The following is a 21,651-nucleotide window of genomic DNA, read 5'->3' on the forward strand; positions in this document are numbered from 1 at the left end:
AGCACATACACAGAAGCAGCTAAGGGCAATGTAGATGTAATTTCTTAATGGGAATAAGATAATGTGAAATCACTATAAGTAGGGATTTGTAAATTGGGAACAAAAGAAAAAAGTCCATAACTGGGAAAATGCCTATCTGAAGTTGTACCTGCCAGAGCAGCTGGAATTGTTACATGTATTGATGTGGAGTGCTGTGTTCACTTTGGGAAAGAAGAACAACTCCAGTCAGCAATTGCATGTTACGTTTTCATTTGAAAACCTCTTGGGAGCCTGGTAAGCTAGCACATAGAATACCAGCAAATGGATAAATGGATTAGCTCAGGCTGTTGTGCACTCAGATATCCTGTTTCAAAAATCTGGGGCTTAGCAGGTTGATTGTTTGGCAAGTGAAGGCTCTTGCTGCTAAGTCTGATGATCTGAAAGGAAAGAACAAACCCCATCCTAAAGCTCATATATATGCAGTTCTACTTAGATGCCCCTTCGATTCCTTCCACCCCAAAAATAAATGGATAGATGAATTTTTAAAAATATCCTGTTGTGTACTAACATCTATGTTGAGTTAATTCATATTCCCCCAAACTAAAAACAACTCAGCTATTTCTCAAATCAGAAATGAATAGCCAAATTAGCACACCCATGTAATAAAGAACAGTATTCAGCAGTGATAGCTAATGTCTACTACAGTGAGGACAGCACTCAGGTGAGTCATGGTGAATGAAAGACATCAGTGACATCCTCCTGTCACATAACATTCTAAGACATACAAAAGTAGGACTGGAAGACAGGTTTGGTTACTTAGCAAAAAAGGACATTGCCGGGTAGTGGTGCTGTAATGTATTAAAGTGGATGTACTTGTCAGAAAGAACCAAATTAGAATCTGGGGGTGTAATTTAGCAGTTACTCACCTTGCCCAAAGACCTAGGTTTCTTCCCCAGCACTGCCAAGGGGGTTGGGCAGGGGCAAGAGTCTACATAGTAAATAACTACAGATCCAAGAGACCCTACACCCTCTTATGTCCTCCAAGGATTTCACCAGCACATGTGTGCACGAATAAACATGTAGATCTACACATATATACATAAATAAAATATTTTTTAAAAAATAGTAAATTTTAAAATGTAAAATGTGTACAGATGTTGACTTAAGCAATAATAAGAACTTACTTATGGAGCTAGAGAGTTGAGTCTGTGGTTAAGAGCACTTGCTAATGTTGTGGAGGACCAGAGTTTGGTTCCCAGCAACTATAGCAGTCAGCTCACAACTGTCCTTATGTAACTGTAACTCCAGAAGATCCACCACCCTCTGTGGCCTCCCTCGCATGCACAAACATAGACACACTCATATACACATAATTTTTAAAAGTTATTTCCAAAAGTTACTCATGAAAACAAATTTTAAAATTGCATGCCATATTTAAATTTATTTTAGATAAAGTACTGGAAGCAAAGGGTAGAAAAATATTTAACAAAATGGTGAAAGAGGCCATGTGTTAAGTACAACTATAGATGAAAATTTTCCTTTACTAAACTTAATGCTGTTTTTTTAATGGATCTCTCCTCCCTTCCTTTTTATATTTACCAGGGCGCAGAACTCTAGCTGTAATCACCAAGCTTGATCTCATGGATGCGGGTACTGATGCCATGGATGTATTGATGGGAAGGGTTATTCCAGTCAAGCTTGGAATAATTGGAGTAGTTAACAGGTTAGCTATTTAAATAGAATAAAGGGGCTGGAGAATTGGTTCTGTGGTTAAGAACACTTGTTACTCTTCCAGAGGACCAGAGTTTGGTTCCCAGCACACCCATATTGAGTGACTCACAACCACTTAAAACCACAGCTCTAAGGGATCCATCACCCTCTGCTGCCCTCCAAGGGTACCATCAGCATACATGTGCTCATATAAATATGCAGATGCACACATATACACGTAAATAAGAAAAGAATGGTTTTTTTTTTTGTTTTTGTTTTTAAGAATAGGATAAGAATCATAGCATTCTTACTTCAAAGCAAGTCTGAATTTCTGAAAATCAGTCTGAAATGTGGTACTGTCTTGTTTCCCCTCCTGTTCTAATGCTGATATTGCTGCAGAGGTCAATGCACTATAAAGAGATGAGGTTCATAATATCTCTCTTGAGTATTTTTGTGGGGGTGGTGGTGGTGGTGGTGGTGGTGGTGGTGGTGGTGGTGGTGGTGGTGGTTTTGGTTTTTTTAAGTATTAACCTGTATGTGGAGGTCAGAGGACAATGGCAGGACCCAGTTTTCTCTTTCTCTCATTTGAGTGTTGGGGTTTAAACTTGGGTATCAGGCTCAGCAGCAAGTGTTTTTACAGAGTCACTTCCGAGGCCCTTTTTAAACATTTCTTCCTCTCTGAGTTTTCTAATGAAAAGTGTTTCTAAGGTAATAAGTAAACAAACAGGAGATGACTAATAATTAGCTTTTACAAATTCTTGCCTGCTATTTAAATTATGTATAAGGGCATTGGGTAAAGAAAAAGTATTATTTAATTTGTGCCCAATCAAGAAAATTTAAAGGGAGTGGAATTCTAATGACCATTTTAATCCCATATCATTAGTAATACTGTGTTATTGCCAGAATGTAACTTGGAAACTTTAAGGATACATCCTAAAAAATGCTGGCATTAAAAATGTTAGAACAGAAACAAAACAACTAGTATTGACTATTTCTTGTCAGTGAGCAGTTTGTAGCGGTGTTGAGATTCTCACGGGAGGCAGGACTTGTGCGAGGCAGTGACGGTTTCTCTTAGGTCAGAGATTCTCTATGGTATGGAAACTAGTTGTCAAGAGACCGAGTTTGTGCACGCGTGCGTGCGTGCGTGCGTGCATGTGTGTGTGTGTGTGTGTGTGTGTGTTTCAAACCTTTATTTTTTTATTGGATATTCTCTTAATTTACATTTCAAATATCATCCCTTTTTCTGGTTTCTTCTCTAGCAACCCCCTATAACATCCCCCTCCCTTTGCTTCAATGAGGGTACTCCCCCACTAGGTCACCCACTCCCTCCCTCCTCCCTGCCCTGGCATTCCCCTACACTGGGTTGTCAAGCCTTCACAGAACCAAGGGCCTCTCCCCTGATGCCCAACAAGGCCATCCTCTGCTACATATGGGACTGGAGCCACCGGTCACTCCATGTGTATTCTTTTGTTGGTGGCATAGTCCCTGGGAACTCTGGGGGGTCTGGTTAGTTGATATTGTTGTTGCAAACCCTCGGGGTTGCAAACCCCTTCAGCTCCTTCAGTCCTTTCTCTAACTTCTCCATTGGGGACACTGTTCTCAGTTCAGTGGTTGGCTGCGAGCATTTGCGTCTGTATTTGTCAGGCCTTCTCAGAGCCTCTCAGGAGACAGCTATATCAGGCTTCTGCCAGCATGCACTTCTTGGCATCCGCAATAGTGTTTGGGTTTGGTGACTGTATATGGGATGGATCTCCAGATGGGACTGTAAGAGACCAAGTTCTAATTCTAGTTTCTACATGGTCTGGATATAATAGACTTTAAATCACTTGTAACATCTTTGGCCCGCAAGTCATTTAAAAACATTTATTTTATTAAGTGATATATAAGGTTGTCCCATTGTCTCTGTATGTTCCTCCATACATTCCTTTCCACACTTAAAGAAAACATATCTATTTTCTTTTCAGGCAAGCATGTGCTATATACACTACTGCATACTATATTTGTAGGTAATTACACTTTAAGTTAACTTTTTCATTTTTGGTAGAAATTAGTCATCTGCCCATGGATAAAATAAAGCAGATTAAGATATAATTACATTTGTACATCAATTTACAACCTATTTAAGGATACTGCTTTTGCTTATAGTTAATAGTAACAGTGAAGCTGATACTAGTCATCTTAAGTTCAGTCACACAGTTCAAATCTTGGCTGTCTGTGCCTTCCTTGTGTGAGTTCATTGAGACATCAGTGCCTTGTATAAAATGTAAGGTGATGCCCATTGCTGTGGAGGATCACTGGAGGCGTAAATAAACAGCATGTTAGAAGTCGGGAGGCATCATCTGATGCAGCCGCTCATGACTCGAGTTGAACAAGTTTGCTCTTTTTCAACCACAGGAGCCAACTGGACATTAACAATAAGAAGAGTGTAACTGATTCAATCCGTGATGAGTATGCTTTTCTTCAAAAGAAGTACCCATCTCTGGCCAACAGAAATGGAACAAAGTATCTTGCTAGGACTCTGAATAGGTAACATTTTCACTTTTTGAAGATGAAATGTTTTTGTTTTGCCACCAGTTGTCCTAGAATGTGCAGGTTTCATTTCAGATCTTTTCATACTGTTCCTTCCAGCTTCACTTCTGGGTTCCTGTGAAGCAAACGTCTGTTTTTTGGTTTGTTTGATATTAAATCATGTAGTCTGGATTGAGTATTCAGATAATTTTCTTAATTGGGAAGTGGGTTTTTTTTTTTCAATTCAAACTCATTTCCCAAATTACTATCATATGGTTTAATATTCAAAAAAAATTTTGTTCAAGTAAAACATTGTCAGTATTGTTTACAATCAAGTAGTAATAACAAATTCTTGGGAAGCCCATCATACGGAGTTTACATTTGTGAAGCCCAGATCTCTGGAGTGGAGATTTAAAGTTGATCTAAGTTCCTGATAGGGATAAATTTGCTTATGGGGTCATCCTTTCTCCTTAAGAACCTCCAGAATCAACCAGCACCAGCCAAATCATTTAACTGTCCCCATGCCCACAAAGCGGCACCAGTGATTCAGGGCTTGGAGTCAGCCCCTAGCGGAGTCTGCTCATCTCTTTGTGCAGTTCATAGCTGCCTGTTTCTGGCTTGTTGAAGTGTCATCCAATGAAATCGAAATACGCATCTGTTTTATGTGATCCATGAGAACAGCAGCAGGCTGACTGGATAGCATCAGCGGCCGATGCAGATGCAGGAGGTTTAGAGACTGACGTCAGCAGAGCAGCTGCCACCACGGTACCTTGCCTGAGCAGTTAAGAAAATTGAACAGGATTTTGAACTTTAGTGAAATTAGATGACTTCCAAAACACTTCAGATTGCATGAATTTAATTAAATTGTTCAGTTATCACATGATGTGCTACAGATATCACGTGATATTCATAGACAAGCTAACTCAGAATTCCCTTTACATTTATTCATAATAGAAATAACATGAGTTCCATACCTACTGTTCTGAATATCTACTAATGCTGTAGGTACTAAAAAGCCTTCCTTGTGTATAAGTGACTAAAGTGAAAACCATTATTACTTATCCTATAAATTGAAGGAAAATGAATTTGGGTCTTAGTAAGATGGATTTATTTATACTAAGTATACTTAATACCTGTTGTAAAAGATAAGTTATTAAACCAGAATTCTAGGTAGACTTGGACTGAGTGGCCTACTTTAGATCACTGTGACATAAAATAATGTGCATTGCTTTGTTTTGGTTTTCTCGCAACCACCAGACTGGGTGGGCGAAAGGTCTATGTCAGTTAAATTGACTAAGGACCTCTAATTTAAGATTGCTGTATTTCTTGTTTTTGTGCTATGGTGGAAGAGCTAAAAATTTATTTTCTTATTCTTATAGTTACTTAGACGAACAGAGTACTTCTGACAGAATTATGTTGGGTTTTCCCCATATACCGTAGAATGTAATTCTTTGGTAGATTATAACTAGATGTCCTCTAACTCACTTCTGACACTATTTACATGAAGTCATTATTACTATAAAGGACGCAGTCAGAAGAGATAGGTAAGGTAAGGTACATGGATTATTGAAAGGTGAGCCCGGGCTTTAGACCCTTTCTGGGCGTGCTGTGCTGCACATACAGCCTCTCTAATTTCATGCGCTCTCTCCTTGAGTTAGCAGTTTCCTCATATGACCAATTATTTCCTAGCCATTGGTGAGCAAGTTGTTTGGGATTGAACAGCTCAATCCTTCCACCTTTCTAGTCTTTCCAGTATCTAGCCACCAATCCTCAGACACTTTTAAGATCTGAGTACTAGAACGTTTTCCACTTTTTACACATTTTTAATTGACTTGTTTAAAGTATCAGAATATGTAGTTTTATGCTAAAACCCTGCTTTTCTAATCTTTCAGGTTACTTATGCATCATATCAGAGACTGTTTACCAGAGCTGAAAACAAGAATAAATGTCTTAGCTGCTCAGTATCAGTCTCTTCTAAATAGCTATGGTGAGCCCGTGGATGATAAAAGTGCTACTTTACTCCAGCTCATTACCAAGTTTGCCACAGAGTATTGTAACACTATTGAAGGAACGGCAAAGTACATTGAAACTTCTGAGCTGTAAGTAAGAAGGTTTTGTAAAGATTTGGGTGCTTGGATTGTAAGGATCTTTGCGGTGACTTAGATCATCTGTGATTATTATCCATAAAATAGGAATATAAATCTATAGAAATGACAGGAGGATTGTGTTATATGTTTATAAATTGTGTAAAAACATGGTAAAGTTACAGGTTTTTTTAAAAAGCAACATTTTTAAAAAAGACGATATCCCTACTCTTTCTCAGGCTTCCTCAAACTCATGATCCTCCTGTCTCAGCTTCCCACATAGCTAGAATTGTAAGACCATGCCATAATGTCAGGCTTTGAAGTGGTTCCTTTTTTTTTCCTCTCTCTAATTTTTAAAGTAAAATTCATCCCCTGCCCCCAACTGCCCTTTCTTTCTGTGGCACAGCAGACATGTGGAGGTCAAAAGTCAGCTATCTCTCCTGCTCCCTTGTGAGATTGAGGGATTGAGCTTGGGTTGTCAGGCCTCTTCAAGCCTAGGGAGGAGCAAATGAACATCTTGTCACCCCAGATGTCTGTCGGTGACTGATTTCACCAGAGTCCGACTAGATAAAGCTCTGAGTGCATTGAGCTTGTTTGTAGAGCACGTGTAAATTAGTTACAGAAGTCTGGGGAACCCCATAATAGCTCTCTTGATGCCATGTCCCATCCCATGCTGGGTGGCAGTCTCATGGATTCTGCATTACATGCCCCATCATCAATCACCCTTTCGCTTCCTTTTCTAGTCTCTCATCTCCCAAGATGACTTGCAGCTGGGGGAGGGAATAATTTTTGGAATCCCTGGTGAGAATCTTCCAATTTCTCTATAGCATGTTTCTCAACCTATATGAGTCATGACACCTTTGGGGGTTGACTGACCTTCATAGGGGTCACCTAAGACCATCAGAAAACACATATTTTTATTTTGATTCATAATAGTAGCAAAATTACAATTTCAAAGTAGCAACAAAAATAACTATAGTTGTGGGTGAACACAACATCAAGAATTGTATTAAAGGGTCACAGCATTAGGAAGGTTGAGTCACTGCTTTATACGGAATGTCAATAGCTCCACTAATATTGCCATAGACCTAGCTACCACTATTATTGTTCTGCTCTCGTTTTCAAGTCTATCAGGGCAAAATCCAAGATAGATTCTTGTTACTGTGTCATCCCTTCTGAGCCATCTCACCAGCTTTTAACCTTTAAAATTGCAATAGTGATTTTTCTATTGCTCTGATAGAGCATCCAGACCAAGGCAACTTGCAGCTTACATTAGGAAGTAGTTTTGTTTGGCCTGATGGTTCCCAAGGGACTAGGAGTTCATCCATCACCATTATAGTAGGGAGATGTGGCAACAAGCAGGCTTGGTGCTAGAGCAGCAAGCTGGGAGTAAACTACATGGAGTCTAGCTTTGAAACCTAGCAGCCTGCCCCCAGTGACCTCCTTCCCCAGAAAGGCCACACCTAAACCTACCCAAACCAACTGGAGAGAGATTCAAACACCTGACCAGTCACATCCAAAGCACAATAATCGTGCTTAAATGTTGTGGTTTGCTCTGGAGTTAGCTGTATTTTGATGCTAATTCCACTGCCTCTTGGAATGCTGCCTATTCTCTTAGTCAGGAATCAGGTGACTTCACTAGAACCTTCTCCCCATTGAATTTGTAAAGTACAGGTGAGGGTCAGGTACAGGATAGAAGGAGGCCTGTCATTGGAGGAGAAGGAAGGATGAGTGGAAGAGAAGTTTGAAGGAAGAGGAGGAGACTGGAATGGAAAGGGGACGTGGGGGGACCATGGCAGGACAATGGAGGCTGACCTTAAGGTTCCGCTCTGTGTATTTACAGGTTGTTATTAATGTTGTCAAGGGATGGATGGTACCGGGCTTTGTATGTTTAAGTGGGCAATTATATCTTACCAATTGGGTCAAAGATTATTGTGTTGTGTGTTCTTTTATGTGAGGGTTTGAGTGTAGGAGAGTGTGTGGCGGCAGGAGACACTGGGCCGCCGTGGAGTTGGGATGTGTTTCTGCCGAGATATCTAGTAGATATCTTGGGGGCACTGCGGTGCTGGACCCTGCGAGGTAAAAGACAACAATCCACTTTTTATTTTTTATGTTTTTACAACAACACTTAAACTATTTGGGGTATGGGTTACTTAGGCAAGCACTCTGTGACTAAGCTACATACCCAGCCTGGTTGTTTCCTTAATATACATTAAGAAGTTTTGAGTTTGAGGCTAATGAGGACACTGTAGTAAGTTATCCTTTTTATGAGGTTTATTAGAAGAGATTTCAAGTTTTAACACCACAGACAGATAGGGCAGACTGCTGCATGGGGAACAAGGGCTCCACGGAGAGCTTAGGTTCACGTGGCAGAGAGTGGGTCCACTTTTACAGATTTTAGAAGAAGGAGGGTGGGAAGATTGAAGTTTTCTTCTTTTTGTCCTATAGTTGGCCATTGTTAGGTATAGCCAGTGAGCGCTCAGTTTGAAGAACAGTCCTGTAATTGGCAGGCATCTTTCTTGGTTGACTATCACTGGGATTGGTAAGGTTGGTTAGTTTCATGTGTACCTGACACAAAGTGGAGTCATTGGGAAGAGGAACTCTTCAGTTGAGAAGATACCCTCATACGGTCGGCCTGTATACAAGTTTGTCAGGCATTTTCTTACTTGATTAATGTGGGAGTGCCTAGCCACTCTGGATGGTGATCCTGAGTTCTGTAAGAACACGGGCTAAACAAAACAGTAAAGCCCACTCCTCCATGACCTCTTGCCCCAATTCCTGTCTTGAGTCCCTGCCCTGACCCCCTTCATAACGGACTGTAAGCTGTAAGGGGAAATAACCCTTCCCTCCCCAAAATGCTTCTGGTCATGGTGCTTCTGGTCATGGTGTTTACTACAGCAATAGAGACCTAAGACAGAGGGGAAAGTAAAGGCTCTAGAAAAAGAAGTCATTTTAGTTGTAGAAATCAAGTTAGTGTTTACATTGGTCATTGTGGAGCCAGTGTGGAAGAGCTTTACATGGTGGTCTGGGCATGGTACACACATGGTATATAATTGGTAGTGAAAATACAGATAAATAAATACAAAACATAAAAACAGAATTACCATTAACTTCACCAACCAGAGATTATTCCTTCTTGTTTGCTTTAACTTACACGTCACACATCTGCCGTACGGCAGGTAAATGCCTGTATGTTATCAGGTGCTGTACATACTATCTTGGCCTCATTTCTTCGAATCAGTATGTTACAGACAACTTACTGCCAGCAGTATATAAAAATACATGACTCCAAACATACTTATTTCCCTACTCCCCCTTTCTCTCCCTCTCCTGTCCATATACTCAGTAAAAAAGAAAAACACTTTAGATTTAAGGATAGAGACATACAAGAATTTGCCAACAAATATACAGAGAGGTCCCTCAATCTCCCTCCCAGTGTATATGCAGCAGAATGAAAACATGCATCATCTGTGTGGTACTGGTTTTACAGGTATGACCCATGCAAGGGTGAGCAGGGTAATAGGGGCTTATGCCAATGTTGGACAGCCTCTGAGGCCAAACTGACAGGACCAGTTCTCTACAAGAAGCCACTGAGTAGTTAATGAGTTAGTAAGTGAGGCTGCAAAGGTGAAGACCAAGCTGCAGTAGAGCCCTGAGTGTTTGAAACGCCAAAACTGTTGGCCATTCTAACAAGCTGTAGGCCTAAGAAAGAGTGTGAGGACTGTGGGTAGCAGAGCTGGAGGGTTGGGTCACCCAAGACTCTTGGAACCCACATGATTCCATCATGAGCCCAGATGCTGGAACCACAGGATTTGGTGTTTACCTTGCTAGCTGTCAGTTTTGCTTTGATCTCATCCTGCTGTGACTAGGAAGACTAAGAATGATATTTACATATAAATACACAATTTTTAAATAAAAACTTATTTAGTATTTCATGATATTTGGGAATTATATAAAATTTAAGTGTCAGGCTGTATGTTTTATTGCAGCATACCTAACTTCAAGTCATTTTTTTTTACAGATTGTTTTTGTATTTACTGGCAGATTTTGGTAGTTGCAACAAATACTGAAAGGCCTACATATTTATTGTCTAGCCTGAGTTGTAGACTTTGTAAGTCAGCAGAAACACGTAAGGTACTATTTCCTTTCTGAGAGAAGCTTATAAGCTAGCAGGGCAGGGAATGCCATTTAACAAGTTTCAGCTGCCTGAGCCTTGTATTAAATAGCTACTATATACTAAATCATATGAAGACATATATTACCCATAATCCTGAAATTACCTAAACTTTAATAAAAGAGAATCTGCCTCAGAGATTTTGCTTGAAGACAAGACATAGAAAGGGGGACAGGGAAGGAAAAAGTCAAACCATGTTTGTAGATGACATGATTCTTTTAAGAGATCCCCATTAAGTCTACCAGAAAACTAACTCATCTAATAAACACCGTAAAGGTACACAATACAAAATCAACATAAAAAATCTTTAATATATATCAACAATATACTCTCAAAGAAAGAAATTAGGAAAAATACCCTATTCAAATAACTCGAAAAATTAAATATTCATCAAAAAAGAACTTTAAGACACTAAAAGGAGAAATCTTGCTCCTGGATTGACAGAATTAATATTTTAAAAATGGCCATGAAACCAAAATTAATTTATACATTTAATGGAATATCTATCAGAATTTGATGTCATATTTGATGGATTTTTAAAATTTATGGAAAATTTTTATAGACCCAAAAGGGCACATGCCAACCTCAAATGATACTATAGAGCCATAGTGATAAAGACAGTCTGGTACTGGCATTATGCTGGCAGACAAGCCGATGGGATGGGATGGGATGGGATGGGATGGGATGGGATGGGATGGAGGACCCAGAATTAAAAGGAGAATGCTAGGCCTAGTTAATTTTTAACAATGGCAAAACATTCATTTGAAAAAAAAGCCTGTTCAACAAGAAGTGCTGGCAAAACTGGATGTCCACAAACAGAATGAATTTAGATTCTTTGACCTTATACAAAAGTAAATTCAAAATGGATCAAAGACCACTGAAACTTCTAGAGGAAAACAGAGAGAGTCCCCCTCAAGACATTGGGGTAGGCAAGAACTTTCTGAATAGAACACCAAAACACAGGACCTAGTCCCAGTTATCAACATATAGGGACTACATGAAAATAAAAGTTTCTGTACAGCAAAAGGACTATTAGCAGAGCAAACAGCTCATAGAATAGAGAAAACAAACAAACAAAAATATGTCGCTAGCTATACTTAGAAAAGATGCTAATATCAGAATTTATAATGAATTGCAACAATTCAATACCAAGGAAATAAAATCCTAATCATTAGACTAGTGTTAACAAAACCACACAGGTGGCCAATAATTATTTTAAAAAGTGGTCATAATTTTGAGGTACTTCATTCCCAGTCTTAAGTGGTCTTCATCAACAAATTTGACAGAATGTTAGAAAAAGAGAGCTTCTTATTCACTGCTCATGGGAGGTACAAATTAATACATCCATTGTGAAAATGAGCTTGTATATTTTTCAAAAAATTAAAAATAGTACTACCATCTGACCCAGCTCCTTCACTCTGGGGCATATCCCCAGATAACTTGACTTACAGAAAGGTGATTGTGCTCCATGTTTATTGCTGCTTTATTCACTCAAGAGTTGGGATCAACCTACGTATCTATCAACAGGTGAATGTATAATCTATAAACATATGTTTATAAATACTACTAAATACTACTTAAATACTACTTAGCTCTAAAGGAAAAAAATCACAAAATTTGAAAGAAATTTAACATTTACAAGTACTTCGGGTATATATATTAAGAGAGAAATCCTTATTCATTGTTGATGGGGATGTAAATTAATACAGCCATTGAGTTTTTGATAAGGGTTTGTTGGAAAATGAAACAGCCTTAAAGCTTAAAGACAGACATAACTTGGGCTGGAGAAATGGCTCAGTGGTTAGGAGCATTGACTGCTCTACCAAAGGTCCTGAGTTCAAATCCCAGCAACCACATGGTGGCTCATAACCATCTATAATGAGATCTGATGCCCTCTTCTAGTGTGTCTGAAGACAGCTACAGTGTACTTACATATAATAAGTAAATAAATAAATCTTTGAAAAAAAAGACAGACGTAACTTGTAGCTTGCTTTCCTTATAGTAATGCATATTTGTATAATTCATTGCTTTTCAGATGTGGTGGTGCTAGGATTTGTTATATTTTCCATGAGACTTTTGGGCGAACCTTAGAATCTGTTGATCCACTAGGTGGCCTTAACACTATTGACATCTTGACCGCCATTAGAAATGCTACTGTGAGTATGCCTAACAACAGGTTAAAGTTTCATTTGCTTAAGCATATTTTAAGTTGATGTACAATTTATTTTATTCTCATACTTGGAATTTTTTTAGGAAAAAGAACAAAAATGGAATTCCTTTTTAATCCTTTGGAAGACCTGAAAATGAACATAGCTATAATGATACGAAGCTAAGTTTTGCTTTTTCAGGGCCCCCGTCCAGCTTTATTTGTGCCTGAAGTTTCATTTGAGTTACTGGTCAAACGTCAGATTAAGCGTCTAGAGGAGCCCAGCCTCCGCTGTGTGGAGCTGGTCCACGAGGAAATGCAGAGGATCATTCAGCACTGTAGCAACTACAGCACACAGGTACCAGTGGGACGGGTGGGACGGGCTCCCCAGAGTCCTGTGTCCATAGAATGGGAGGAATGAGTAAAACCAAATCTACAACTTAGTACTTCAGTGATTGTTTCATTTTCAGTTAGACAGACTAACATTTTTACTTCTTTACTACATACAGGAACTGTTACGGTTCCCTAAACTCCATGATGCCATAGTTGAAGTAGTGACTTGTCTTCTTCGTAAAAGGTTGCCCGTGACAAATGAAATGGTGAGCTATTGTTTTATTTGAATTGCCATTCGATTTCATGAGGACTTTCTAGCTACTTCTGTTCTGTGCTGCCATTGTTTTGTTTTTTTTTTTTTTTGTTTTGTTTTTTTTTGTGGGAATTCTTTGTCTATGGACTCAGTAACCAGACCTTTACAACAAGCTTACTTTTATTCTGAAGCACATCAGGGTAATTTGGTCTCTTCCACATTTTCCTGTTCTATATCCTAATGATAGTAGTTAGTTATTACCATAGTGAGCTATAGCTGTCCACTCCCATCCCCATTAAAATGGTGAAATTGAAATTACACTTATGCCTCCAAGTGGGTAGCAGTTTTTTGTTTTCCTTCTGGCCACTAAAAATGCATTGAGCCTCACCTGAAGTTCATTAACCATACCCTTGGAAATCTCGGTGAGCGGCTGCTGAGTGATCACTCTTGTAAACAGGGATTACTGTTAGAGTCAGAAGCCTAAAGCCTGATCTCACTCTCTACCCACCAGCATTATAGATCACTGGAACTTCATGGCACCAGCTCTGCACCATTAGTGGTGTTCTGAAACTTGAGAGAGTACAGGGCAGTCATGGAGCCTTGGTTCCTCTTGAATGACCTCCATATTTTTATGTGTACCTTATTGTTTAACTTGGCACAAACAGCTACTGGGCTAACAAGTAGCTCACACTGTGTTCATTTGGAACTTAATAAGTAATATTTTGATAATTGTTTCGTTCAGAGTTGGCAGTAGGGGAGTTAAGTTTTGGAGAAAAGCTGTGGCCAGAAGCATTTAAAGCCTAGAAGATAAAAACACATTAAGGGTGGCCATGGTTCTGTAAACAATCCCTTGCCCTCACCAGTATTTCTGTAAGCAACTCTAATGAAACTCAGGTGGGTCAGGTCATTAAAGACCTGAGAGAAGTGGGACTGCTAACTGGGAAGAGAAAGAGGTGGGGGCGAGGACAAGAATGGCAATGGTGAGTATGGTTAAAACATGGATGAAAACATCACAAATGAAACCACTTATGCATAACTAATATGCATTAATTTTTTTCATCTTTATTAACTTGGGGCATTAATTTTTTTAAAGATAAAAATTTAAGTTCATTCTCTGTAAACCTTAGGAATTTTGTAGAAGATTGAAAACATAAGTCTTCATGTTTCCTTTTGAATGCTGTCTCATTAGACTTTTAGCCCCATTAATTTTATCTGTATGTTTCATGGTTAAAGCTAAGTTATAACTTAACTACCTCAGGCTTAAATATGTTTGTTATTCAAATAAAATTAGCATTTTTACTTATGCCCACTTATGAACTAATTACTTAAAATTGAACATAAGCTTTGACACTATAATGTATGATCTGAAGTTTGAATAACAAAGTTGCGTTTTGAAGGCTTGGAACTTAAAATTGCATCAAATACATAATTTTTCGCAGTAATGGGAAATTACTTTAAAGCTAACTTAATGTCATGTTTTCTTTCTTGGAAGTGCAATTTTAAGTCTGGAAAGTAAATAATTTAATTATCATTAGGCATAAAGTGTTATTTGGCGTATAGTCATCAAGTGTATGGAAATGTTTCTTACACATTTGCAATATTGTCTGTATACTAAGGTTTTCATATTTAGACTTCTCAAGGTTAGGTTAGACTGGCATTTTTTTTTATTAGCCTTATTTTGTTTTTTTTATAGGTACATAACTTAGTGGCAATTGAGCTAGCATATATCAACACAAAACACCCCGACTTTGCTGATGCCTGTGGGCTAATGAACAATAACATAGAGGTGAGTAGGGCATCATTTTTCAAAGGGCTGGATCAGGTGCAAGTAGATTTGTACAAGAGATGTGGCATATTACTGCTGGTTGTATGCCTAGGAGATATCCTAAATTCATTTCATTGTTAGGTTAATTTTAGTTCTCAAAATCACCTGAGACAATTATTTTTCCTTACTAATCAAAAAGGATTTATTTTAATGTTGCAGAATGATCTCTCCTTTTCAGTAACCATTATAGTTCTTTGAAGTATATAAAACCAAGTGAATGCTTATAATTGAGGGTGTTTTGTTTTATTTTGTTTTTAGTTCTGCAAACAATGAAGGAAACATTCAAAGAATTACCTAACTTCATAATTTGGAAAAGTGTAGATTCCTCACAATAAAGCCCCCCCCCCCAACACTGAAAAAGCGAATTAGGCAAGTTATGTTAAATCTAGGCCGATATGGCTGCACTAGAGAGATAGCTCAGGGATTGAGAGCACTAGCTGTTCTTTCAGAGGGCCTGGTTTCAATTCCCAGCACCTGTGTGGCAACTCAAAACCATCTGTAACTCTAGGTCCAAGGGATTTGGCACACTCTTCTGGCCTCCACAGGCACCAACATGCATGTGGTAAGCAGACATAAATGCAGGCAAAATACCCATAAGCATAAAGTAAAATAAAATTATTTCAAGAAGTAGGCACATACTTCCTTGGTTTAAGGATTCTTGTAACATTGAAATCAATTTCAATAGAATATTTTGCTTGGAGCAGTTTTGTTTTAACTAATACGGTCATGTATGACAAGTGTGCTAGGGTTTTAGAGAACCCTAACTATAGAACCTCTGTAGAACTTATAGGATGAATATAGTATTAAAATCCGTATGTTCTATCATATTTTTTTCTATCTTTAACTTTTTACCTAAAAGATTTTATGATTTTTTTAATTCTCTCATAGTTTTCCCTGCCCTCCCCCCAGTTTCTTCCCCCACCTCCCCTCTCCCAGGTCTACCCCCATTTAACCTTCCTCCAGAAAAGAGGGACATAAACCAAACATGGTATAACAAGCTACAATAAAACTAGGTACCATCACATGAGGGCTGGATGAGGCCACCCAGTAGGATGAAAAGGTCCCATAAGTAGGGAAAGAAGGACCCTGTAGGAGTCCAGTGTGTGACCTCTGCATATGTTACACTGAGTAGCGTGGTGTTCTTGTGGGCCTCCTAACAGTGAGAGTGGGGTTTACCACTTGGTAGCCCAGGAAAACTAAGGAATCATTTTTGAAACTTTGTTAACGTAATAGATCTTTGCAAGCTTGAGAATGTTCATGAAATGTTTTCACTTGAGGAGCAATTTTGATACATGCTGTTCTACCACCTCAGGTTTACATTTTCCAAATGCCTGTAAGAGGCTTATTACCTTAATCTGTATTTGTTACATCTACTTGTTACAGTATTGCAGGTGCTCAGCACATGACAACTTTAACACCATCTCTATAGTTTGTAACCATTTGATAATATAGCAACGAGTAATTTATCAGTCTGTTAAATAGGTTATCGATACCATTACCAGAAGACAATATTCTTTAAAGGGATAAACCTTTTTTCAAATAGACATCTAAGTTATGGGGGTTTTGTTTTGTTGCCTGAATGACATTTAAGGGTTTAGGTTTTCTGTGAAGTGTGTCTTCAGATTCTTCATGGTATGCTGAAAGCCTGTGTGCCATGTTGGTGTGGAAACAGTTTAAGTCAGTGTTCCTTACCTTCTGAGGAAAAGAAGTTTATCTACTGCCCTTCATTTGGGAGTCCCTGATAAAGGGAACCACTGCTACTGATGCTGTATTATATCCCTTAGCAGATGTGTTTGGACAGAAAACAGACATAGGTTTCAGATTTATTTATTTAAAAATATAATTGATTATGGCATAAGTTCCAACAGTAATATGTGTAAGTTACTCCATACTTTTCAACTAAGATAAACATCTCAATGTTCTGATAATCAGAAAAGCTTTGTAACATTTTATAGGAACAAAGAAGAAACAGACTAGCAAGAGAACTACCTTCCGCTGTATCGCGAGACAAGGTAAAGAAATAAAAATGTTTTTATAATATAATTCCCCACACCCAAAGGTCAGCCTCGGCTGAGTGTATTTCTCTGTGAGAATGTATTTTTCTTCCTGTCTCTAATACTTAAGGGGTATGCATAAGTTTTAAAAAACTTTGAATAATTTAAAAAGAAAGATGGCTTTTAAGTGTCAGGATTTCTTTTTTAAGATTCTTATTTGGTCAGAATGACTTTGTCATAAAGGCGTTTGAAAGACAAAGGGAAGACAACAACATATGTCATAGATTTTAACTTTTGGCAGTAACTTTCAAGAGTTGTCATACCTGTTACCTTGAGTTCCTTGTCAGATATGAAGTGACCTTCCACCCACATCTCCTCCGCAAAAAAACAAAAACAGACAAAAAACGCAGCAGCAGTTGCTGTTGGATTTGGGTTTTCTTGTTCATCTGCAAAAAAACTTAACAGTAACAGTGGTGTAGGAGATAAAAACAGAGTACACACACAGCTCCATGGTTACTTCTAGTTTACATTACTTAACTATTTCATTATGGAGAGGAAGTTTTGTCTATAAATGTTTCCAAATGCATTTTTGGCATCCTTGATTTTTTTCCCCCCTGCATTTTTGCCTTCAGTCTTCTAAAGTTCCAAGTGCTTTGGCACCTGCCTCCCAGGAGCCCTCCCCTGCCGCTTCTGCCGAGGCTGATGGCAAGGTCTGTTCTGATTCCTAATCTAAGCCTGCATGCCTAGTTTGGAGACAGTACACTGAATGAAACAATATTGATATGGGATACTGTGCTAAACTGTTAGCCTAGTCCAAATTTTTAAATTGTATAACAAAGTATTGTTGACATGCTTTCCCTTGCTTGCTATATAGAAGATAATATGGAGAAAAATAATTCTAAAAGGAAATTATCAACTTTAAAATTTTCAAGCCATTGCTATTTAAATCTTGCTTGTTAAATTGCATGTTTTAACATATCTTTTAACAGTTAATTCAGGACAACAGAAGAGAAACTAAAAATGTGAGTCTCTTGCTTCAGATGGAAATGTTGGTGGTGCCTTTGGTTCTTATTAAAACACTCAAGTTAATCAAGAACCTGTTTGTACAGTGCCCTCCATTTTTTTGTTGTCTGTGTATGGTCTTAATGTTCCTTCTATCTAACCCTTGTAAGGTGGCATTAGTCTAGCTTTAGCACTGTCTTAACTACTAACAGTAGCCTCTCCGACTGCTGTTACTTTCAAGATTAACTTTCAGTGACCTCTTTCGTAAAGACTTCAGATATGGAGCTGAGCATGGTGGCACATACTTTTAATTCCAGCACTGGGAGGAAGAAGCAGGTGGAGTTCTGAGTTTGAGGCCAGCGTGGTCTACAGATTGAGTTCCAGGACAGCCAGGGATACATAGAAAAACACTGTCTCAAACAAATAAAGATTTCAGGGATGGAAATGATGCTTGGGACATCTCCTCTATAAACGTTTCACCTATCCAGTGCTTTCCGTGTTTCCGTCAGTGTCTGTACTAACTCTAACCTAGAGTCCCACATGTGTGTTCAAAGCTTAAGCAAATTCAAAGCATGGAGAGTTGAAGGTTTGTCTTGGTCATAGTTTTCATAGAAAACCATGTGTAGGCCATGCAAACCTATTTCTTCCATTCCTCACTTTCTTGGCTTACATTTCTCACCCTCCAGTCTTCACAGACATCTCCATCTTTCAGCAATGGTCTCCAGGGAACCATACAAATCACTGCATTCGTTTTATTTCATTCATGGCTCACTTTCCTTATGACTTCATCCTTTTTTTTTTTTTTTTGACATTTTAGCAGATTTTTCAAATTTGAATGATTTCCCAAACATTTTTCTTATGCGCGCTCTTCCATTACATTTATATGATTCAATCTTCTGTTAGTTTACAAGATCTTAAAGAGGATCTAGAAACATCTCTTAAACATTGATGTGTGTTTTATTTTTCCCACTATAGTAAGAAGGCAGTTTTTTCTCTTAGAAGGTTGTGAGAGTAACAGTGGGTTCTCTCACTGGATCAGAGTATGCTGTGCTCGTTACATTTCACATTTTAGGAAGCTTGGTAATGCGATAGTCGGGTCAGTCTATGGTGTAGTCTTTCTTCTATTAAAGGTCTACTTTAACTGTTGACTCTCAAGGACAGTCAGAACTATAGTGAACTGGTTTAGAACTGTGTAGAACCATAAGCTCCAGGACTGTAAGGTCAGAGGTCAGTGTTAAGTGTTGAAGATTATTTTGATGAGATGAAACCAAGGGCAAGTTCTGTTTCTTGTGTGTGCATTTAATTTAGTGTTTAGGCATGGTGAAAGATAAAAAATTTTGGAAAGTAATGAATAAAAAGTAATTAAATAGGACCTGAGTTTGGCTATTGGCTTACAGACAGCTTCAAACAGAATCTCTCAAGTTTCTAGTGACAAATGCCACCATTATTTCTGGACTTCATTATCTGTTTGGATAAATTCCATATAGGAAGCAGAGAAAATTGGTTCTAGATTGCCACCAAAGAAAGTGAACTTCTTTTGTTGTTAAATATACAGAGTATAGGTTTGGAACATGTGTTTTCAGGTTGCATCTGCAGGTGGTGGAATTGGAGATGGTGGTCGAATTGGAGATGGTGGTCAGGAACCGACAACAGGCAACTGGAGAGGAATGCTGAAAACTTCAAAAGCTGAAGAATTACTTGCTGAAGAAAAATCAAAACCAATTCCAATTATGCCAGCAAGTCCACAAAAAGGCCATGCTGTCAATTTGCTAGATGTGGTAAGCCACCACAATTCTGTTTAAATTTACAAGTGTACCAAGTTAACAGCAGATATTCTCTAAACAGAAGAAATTAAATTCACCAAAATCTTTAACTTTTAATGTTGCCATTTCAAAATAGCATAGAAGTAATATTTTTACCTCTTTTAGCCAGTTCCAGTTGCACGAAAACTGTCTGCCCGAGAACAGCGAGATTGTGAGGTTATTGAAAGACTCATCAAATCATATTTTCTAATTGTCAGAAAGAATATTCAAGACAGGTTAGTATTATTTAATATGTAAATACTGTTGGGTGAGTTCTTGATGTTTAAAAAATCATACATTAAAATCTTTAGATTCCCTTTGACTCTAAATATTAATGTTAACTGCGATTGCAAGATGACATGGAATTAGAATATTATATATCGGCTGAATAAAATTAAAAGTCAAGGATGTAGGAATGCAGTGTCCATAATCACAGGTCAGGAAGATTGAGCCTCAAGCAGAATGATCACAGATATACATACAAACTCTCACTACACCCATCGCAAAACAAAACCAAAATCAAAGAGTAGCAGTGTGGGTCCACTGAGTAGTACACAGTGGTTTAGTCTAGTATTCATGAAGCCCTGGATTCAATCCCCACAGTACTCTGAAAAACATTCTTATGTTCTAGTAGCCTACATGGTTTACATTTTATTACCTTACTTAAAGTAAAGTACAGCCTTTGTCATTAATAACTTCCTGTCCGGTTGCCTCTAAGGTGCCTGTGAATTAGCCAATCAGACATTTCATGCTAGTGGGAACACAATAACATGTGACCTTTTGTCTGGCTTTTGTCACTTGTGAGTGTCCCTCCCCTTTTAAAGAAATATTTGAGAATTCTTTGTATTTTGATTCTTTTCATGCTCCCTCCTGGAACTCTTCCTAGATCTCTGCCCTTTCTTAGCCAAATTTGTGTTTGTTTTTTCCTTCCTCAATCAAGGCCAATTTGTGCTGCTTGATATTACTAGTGTGTAGCCTTCTACTAGAGCTTGGCTGAGCTCTTAGCAGCTTCGCTTTGACCCTCTCCCAGCAGCTGAGAATTGCCAATCGCTCCTCTGCTGGGGATGAGACTTTGTATTCCATACCCCTCTCTACTCATGCTGAGTTGTGGTCTGGTTTAGGCTTGCACCAGTCTTGTGCATGCTGTCACAAGTGCTGAGTTCATATGTGCAGCTGCGCTACTGTGTCCAGAAATGTTTCCTTGTCATCCACCACCTCTTCTGCAATGGTCCTTGATTCTTGGGAGGAGATATAGGTACTCTACTTAGGATGGACTGTTGTATGTCTTATTCTCTGCATCTTGGCCACTGTGGATCTGTTAATCACTATAAGCAACGATTTCTCAGATGAAGGTTGAGAGATGTATAATTGATGGCTATAACAATAGGTCGTTAGGAACTGTTTGAATGCTTTGTCCATTAAGTATAATAATAGTGGTAGGTTCTCTTCTGGCTGGGGTCTCTTTGATCTGTCTAGCCAAAAGTTTGTGGCCCAGTAATGATGCCAGGTATGGGATTTATCTTGTAGATCAGGCCTTAAATCTCAGCTACTTGTCAGTGTGTTTTAAAGCTTGTTCATACAGCCTGAATCCTTTTTACAATTGACTTCCTTTCTACAATTGACTGAAATACTGTATTATAGACCATATTTTGTATATCTACTCATTACTCAGAATATTTTATTATTTCAGTTTGGGCTATTGAGAGTAATGATCATTGTTGTGTATATATGGGATATGGATGATTGAAGTTAAAATATCAAGCATTGTGACTTTGCTTACTGATTCATTAAATGAATACTTGAAGAGTATCTATTTTACTGAGTATATTAAATATTCAGTG

The 21,651-nt window shown here is 38.4% G+C and overlaps 1 protein-coding gene across 22 annotated transcripts in view; it reads left to right on the forward strand.

Moving 5' to 3' along the window:
- Positions 1 to 21,651, forward strand: part of Dnm1l (dynamin 1-like) — a 51,615-nt gene that overhangs the window by 27,399 nt on the left and 2,565 nt on the right. For 6 of the 22 annotated variants that reach the window (XM_039087888.2, XM_039087891.2, XM_039087889.2 and 3 more), the window contains 12 exons: positions 1,582 to 1,702; positions 4,084 to 4,215; positions 6,090 to 6,296; positions 12,491 to 12,611; positions 12,804 to 12,959; positions 13,111 to 13,200; positions 14,881 to 14,973; positions 16,968 to 17,024; positions 17,639 to 17,716; positions 17,996 to 18,028; positions 19,592 to 19,786; positions 19,937 to 20,046. In XM_039087888.2, the coding sequence (XP_038943816.1) occupies positions 1,582 to 1,702; positions 4,084 to 4,215; positions 6,090 to 6,296; positions 12,491 to 12,611; positions 12,804 to 12,959; positions 13,111 to 13,200; positions 14,881 to 14,973; positions 16,968 to 17,024; positions 17,639 to 17,716; positions 17,996 to 18,028; positions 19,592 to 19,786; positions 19,937 to 20,046 (1,393 nt within the window). The remainder of the gene's footprint in view (positions 1 to 1,581; positions 1,703 to 4,083; positions 4,216 to 6,089; positions 6,297 to 12,490; positions 12,612 to 12,803; positions 12,960 to 13,110; positions 13,201 to 14,880; positions 14,974 to 16,967; positions 17,025 to 17,638; positions 17,717 to 17,995; positions 18,029 to 19,591; positions 19,787 to 19,936; positions 20,047 to 21,651) is intronic. The other 16 variants (XM_039087897.2, XM_063270235.1, XM_039087899.2 and 13 more) reach the window with 3 other exon arrangements.

This window comes from Rattus norvegicus, chromosome 11 (assembly GCF_036323735.1).
Source record: "Rattus norvegicus strain BN/NHsdMcwi chromosome 11, GRCr8, whole genome shotgun sequence".
NCBI classification, from domain to species: Eukaryota; Metazoa; Chordata; class Mammalia; order Rodentia; family Muridae; genus Rattus; species Rattus norvegicus.